We start from the raw sequence: 6,000 nt of genomic DNA, 5'->3' as shown, positions 1-6,000 counted from the left end.
CTAAACAAAGCATACACGTCCAGTATGGACACCTTTATCTTCTTCAACAAAAAAAGTAATGCATGACCAAATTGCAGGTCATTTGTCAATAATCTGGTGGGATGAGCCACCAGTGTTTCACCCTGAATAACACATTCAGATTAGTCAAAATTCAGATATATGCAGATTACAATTGTCAGGATAATGAGTACACAGTTGATGTAAAAAATTCATCCATATTCTGGTGTTTATCCAAATAAAAAAAATCCATTTTAACTCTGGTTACAAATGAAAAATAATGTTTTGCAGTCTTGTGATGACATGTGTTTTATGGTCACAGATGTGTGGAAGCTGCAGCCTCTGTACTCCGTTCCTCCCGGCCCGTCTCACACTTGCACTCCTCCACCACCATCACACGCTTCTCTCGAACCTCGGCTCCACACCGCAGAGCCACAGCGACAGTTTGAGCTTTTGATGGGGCACAGCGGGAGCAGGGGGCCCGGCGGTGGAAGGCCCCGGTTCCGGGGCTCAGAGCGGCAAACTCCCCCTCGGAAGGGACAAAGAGGGAGCTGCACTGGCCGAAACACAGCTTGTTGTGCACTGTTACTGTTTGGCATCCATCTGCCGTCACATGCTGGGAGGGTGACGAAAAGAGGCCGAGTTTAAGATAAACACAGAGGCAGCTTTATGAGAAAATCTCACATCTCTCTAATTGTCAGGGAAAATTAGCACTTGTTAACAATGGAAGGGTTGCAGTTTCATCTAGCTGTGCAAAGGATATTTCCTCTTAATGGTTTTTAATTTAAGCATGAAAAGAAGAGAAGTTAAAATTTACTCAGAAGACTTGACCTCTTACCTGAGTGAAAGGCACAGTGGTGCAGGTTTGTTTAGTGTCCTTCAAGCTGACAGGGAGTGACATCTTTCCTCCTTTATCTGTGACTTTCTGCCACATCTGCAGGCCTTGCTTCTTCTTCAGCTCGGCCTCTGTGGGAATTTTAGGGCTCAGGATGTGTAATGGATTTACAGGGGCCTTGAGGGCTGGGGCCCGATCTGGACGGCCACGAGACAGAAAGGCAGGAAAAGGCAATCTGGAGCTCTTGGGAAGCACTCTTCTGGGTATGAGTCCTCTTTTGAAGAACCCTGACTGGGCCAGGGTACGAGGGTCCAGCTGCACCACCTTGACTACGCCCTGGACAGGCTCGTCTGGTTCACTACCCGACGACTCTGATTCAAACCTTGATTCTCTCAGCAGAGTATTGTAGGGAAACATAACACCTACAGCTGTCCAACTTGACAAAAAGATGAAGCTGATGAGAAAAGCCATAGTCTGAGAAGAACAAGATTATATAAAAAAAAAGTCAAGAGATTAAAAAGATATTCTTCAAACTGACTGTACAAGTCAACAAATAAGGCAAATATTAAGTGAATAAACAAAAATGTAATTAAAAAAATCTTCATCTGGTGGTCCAAGGTTCCAAATGGCAACCTTGCTGTCAGTGCTTTGTCTGTGTTGTGGAGGAGCCTTTTTATGTAAGTAGCAGCCAGTTCTCACCTGCGTTTTAACACAACGGAGGCGTCACAATTCCCACAAGACATCAGACATCACACCAAGCTTAAAAGTCCAGGTTGTGGATGGCTGCCTGAAAGAGAGGTTTTAAGGATTTAAGGGAAGTGCTAAAACCTGCTCATAAAAATGTTCAAGTGAGCAAATTTAATCTTCACAGCTTTGAAATGACGGGATCTGGGTTATGTTGTGTTGTAGCTTTTCATTTGTGTTAAAACATCAATAGATACAGAGGTTTAATGATTTACTCTGGTTATAAATTAAGACAAGAAAAGACACTTAACAGCTTAGTCCTTTCTGAAGTTAAACTCTAAAGGAGGTAATATTCCTCTAAAAAATATCCCCATCGCTGTTATTTTGCTGCCAATCATGGTAGTTTTAAATCTCCCTTAACCTGACCCTGGAGTGTAAAGGTCTGGTCACTGTCAAGGCCTTTCTGTATAGTCACATCCTTTTCAACAGTGTTTTACTGTTACTGATGTTTTATTTAAACAAAAATGAAAATTCACATGAGACAAGGCGAAAGTTTAGAGTAAAGCATTATGCTAAAGAATATTATACGCTGTGATTTTATCCTACATCAGTTACTTTTTTTCTTTTTTGCCAAATACTGGCTGAAAACACTAGAAAAGAAAGAGCAATTACTGCCTTAAACTGCTTGTGTCCCTGCTGGCAATTTCAGGAAGACTGCAGTGAAAAAATGCTTTGGCCGGTGCTTCTTTTACCTTTGATTGTAAAGCAATAATGGGTTTATATTCCTCGTGTAAACAAGCTGTGTCCTGTGCCTTTATTCCCACAAACTCCCTCTGAGCCTCTCCCTTGACATACCATCATTATGTCATTAGGTTTCATTGTGCTCCATCACCCGTGACCTGATCACAGTCAAAGGAGTGTTTGACTTTCACATGTACAGACCTGGGTGTTAAAAAGCACTTTTCCCTTCTTTGTCCGACCTCCTTATCCGATTCCCAGACTGACAGCTTCATCTTGGGCTCCAGAAAGAAGCAAGAATGGGGAAAAAAAGAAAAGAAACGGAGGAGTTTTCCTTCTGCACTGATGTGTTCAGTCAGATCTTTAAATTCACTGTACTTCGGCATGAATGTAGAATATATTTGGATGCATTCATTATTTTTATGAGATCAATTCTTTTCCACAAGAGGGCACAGTTGGCAAACTATTGTCTCTCCTTCCCACCCCATGACCAAAAATGTCAGCAGGTTAGCAGTGATGGATATTTTTCTTTTGTAAAAATTGTCTGCATTTTGGTAGAAATGTTTATTTCTCTTATTAAAATTAATCTGTGTTCATTAAAAAGTTGTACTAAAAAGTCTAAATGATTAAAATTGGGATGAACTCATAACGCTGCTGATGTTTTCTAGGATTAAAGAGAAAGAAATTTATCTTTTCTGAAAGAAGTAAACTCAGATCAGGAACTGTATACTTAGTTTTATGATAAGGGCGAAATGTGCCACAAAACCCCCTTTCTTTCAGATTTATGCACTCTATTTTTGCTTGAACTTCCTGGTAGGGAAATACAGTCAATAAAATGAACCTCAGTGTTAATTATGAACACAAAGCAGCTCAGTAAAGTAATATCCTTGATCCTTGTGAAGGAAGTGATCCATAAATGTGGAACGTTGAGAAAGACCTGAATGCCAGGTTGAAGCTGTGCCAGACCCCCAGAAAATACAGTAGATTTAATAGAATCTGTCTTTGTGTTAATTAACTGAAGAGGGGGATAAGAGTGGTTCCCCACCATGTACTGCTTCCAATGTCCACAAAATCTTAAAATCCCAAGTTGGGTTTTCTATGTTTAGTTACTTTAAAAGAACATACCATGACTTGACAAAAACAGAAGGTTAGACACGTTTAAAGTTTATAACCAGAGGAAAAATAAACATCACTGTCTACTGGATCAAACTGGGGAATTAATACAGATTAATGTATGACTTCATTCAACAAGTATCCATGTGTATCCCATTAGCCACAATGAACATCTTATCTTATCTAGACTTAAGTTAATAGCACACCAAACCTTAAGTTCACATCTAAAATAAGAACCTGAAGCATGCTATTGAAGACTAACCTGGAAAAAAAATAAAAAAAAAACAATACGTAACAGTCACAAGTTGGATTTAAGGACAGTACCTGGTTTATGACAGTGAGAAGGAGAATGTTTTCAGATTATGATGCTGCATAAAAGGTCAGGTAACTACAGGACACCGTGTGACGAAAACCTGCTGCTTAAGCCGTCAGGTCATGTTAAACTTTACCAACCAGATCCCACTAAAACACACACATGCTAACCCTTACCGTACAATGTAATCAACCCAGTGTAATGTAAACTGGGAGTATCTGGAGGAAATAAGCTCACATGACATGTAAATCAAAGTAGATCCGACCATATGGTTTAACTATAATAGTGAAGTATATTTATTAAGTCTCCTTGCAATTAAACAGCTGTTCACTGATTTTGTTTAATGCTGAGGTTCAACCTCATAAGCTCTGCTAAATACACAAATTGACTGCCACATGTGCAGCAACGAAGAGTTAAATGAAATCACACACTTACACATGAAAACATGAAACCCCTGAGTAATATCACAAATGTGTTAAAATAATTTAATTTCTCACTAATTAGAGGGCTCAAAGTTGACCAAAAGAGTATATCTTCTTAACAATCAGGACATATGGCTTAGAGAAATGCCATTAAATAATCAGAAAAGGCTGTGTTGTACAGTTTAAAAGTAATGCAAATACTTTGCAGTGACGCAATTTTGAATAAATTGATATTAACTTCAGATTTGTTGCTATGTGTGTCTCATTTGTGTGCTTTTACTTTTCACACGTTTTCATTTAACATCAATCAACAAAATATTTACCTATCAAAAATGTTTGTTTCTTATGTGAATCTTTTTTTTGTTTTAGAAGTTGAGAAGGTTTTTGTGGACAGAACCCTCAGATTTTAGGAAGTGAGTTTCAAACACAGCTCAGGTTTTAGATGAATAACTAATAACATAGGTCTATAAAGGTTAAGTAAGGTACTTTATTCTATTTTTATAGTAGTAAAATGAATAAATTAAAGTTTTTAAAAATTGTTTAAGTAAATCACTTCATAGCTGACGTGACGTGATAACTGAAACCTTTTAAAACGCATCTGAACCCATAAATCAAAAGTATTTATGATATTTACTGGTAATGTGAACATTTTTATTAAATAGCTTTCTCATATGATTCATAAATTTCTTTAAGGGGAGACTTGCTTGACTGGTCAATAACATTTTACTATTGTTTTGTGTCAAAGGTCTCCACAGTTATACAAAACCTGGTCATACTAAACAATTAGTATGTGTTGTATTTCCCAGAGTAAACCTGTCACAGTCCAATAAAATACACAATAAACTTTTTATAAATGCTTTACTTATCATTTTCCACTTGCGTCATTGCTTGTACAGTTTGGCCTTTTATCAACAATATGCGTAATAATTTACTATGTGTGATCAGATACACATACAGATAGATTCCTTTCCAATCAGCGTATGTATTTACCACTAAAACCTGACATACAGTGCCTTGTGTTTCTTTTTTTTTTTTTTTTTTTACTTTTATTGCCAAACAGAAACAAGGCAATTTACATACAATCAATTTCATTCTGAGACTGGGCCTTAATTTCAGTACAAAGATACAAAATTACAAAGTTTACATTTTTCACCATACAAAGCTAAGGTAGATAACAAAAGAGAAGGAAAACAAAGCATCCTAGTTAAAGAAAGTTTCAATAGGTTCCCATCGTTTTTCAACACTCTGAGTTTTTAGTTGTAGTTGAGCAGTTAATTGTTTCATTTTGTAAACATGCCTAAGTTTCATTATCCAGTGATCAGTGTTCGGTGGATCAGGTTTCATCCAATTAACCGTAATCATTTTCCTTGCTGTCATTAAAATAATATGTAATAGAAAACATTGATCATGAGTAAGATGGTCAGGGAACACATCTAGCAGACAGATTACAGGGTTCAAAGGAATGTTTACTTTCAGTATTTTCTCCAACGTGTCTTTAACAGTTTTCCAGAAGTGTTGTATCTGGGGGCAGTCCCAAAAAATGTGAGTGTGGTCACCCACAAGTCCACAGTTCCTCCAGCAGTTTTCAGTAATACTACTTTTTGAAAGAAAAGTCTTAAGTGGTGTTTGAAAAAATCTAATTTTGACTTTTCAATCGAATTCTCTCCAGAGTTGGCTCCAGATTCCCTTATGACAACCTCTGGTGTCAAAACCAGCCAGACAAAACCCTCCCAGTTCATGGCTCACAGAGGCTCTAAGGGATCACAGAGAGGACTCAGGGCGGCAGAAAGAAAGTGGCGCAAATCAAAAGAGCACACTAACTTGTCTGAGTACCAGCAAAAACTTGAAACTTTCACATCCAGCCTAAAGGTGGCCAAGATAGCCTTTTATCAGAACAA

The 6,000-nt window shown here is 37.9% G+C and overlaps 1 protein-coding gene across 1 annotated transcript; it reads right to left on the bottom strand.

Moving 5' to 3' along the window:
* Positions 1-313: 313 nt before the first annotated feature.
* On the bottom strand, positions 314-1,926 carry dand5 (DAN domain family, member 5). The gene is made up of 2 exons (XM_041983192.1): positions 836-1,926; positions 314-613 (listed from the first exon to the last, which is right to left on the bottom strand). The coding sequence occupies exons 1-2, from the start codon at positions 1,301-1,303 to the stop codon at positions 314-316; spliced, it is 768 nt and encodes a 255-aa protein (XP_041839126.1). The 5' UTR covers positions 1,304-1,926.
* Positions 1,927-6,000: the final 4,074 nt, after the last annotated feature.

This window comes from Melanotaenia boesemani, chromosome 4 (assembly GCF_017639745.1).
Source record: "Melanotaenia boesemani isolate fMelBoe1 chromosome 4, fMelBoe1.pri, whole genome shotgun sequence".
Lineage (NCBI taxonomy): Eukaryota > Metazoa > Chordata > Actinopteri > Atheriniformes > Melanotaeniidae > Melanotaenia > Melanotaenia boesemani.
This window is presented reverse-complemented; position numbering and strand designations above follow the sequence as displayed.

Coding starts and splice junctions, on each gene's coding strand:
- dand5 (XM_041983192.1), bottom strand. CDS start 1,303: ATGGCTTTTCTCATCAGCTTCATCTTTTTGTCAAGTTGGACAGCTGTA. Junction 614..835: donor CCACTGTGCCTTTCACTCAG/GTAAGAGGTCAA, acceptor TCACCCTCCCAG/CATGTGACGGCAGATGGATG.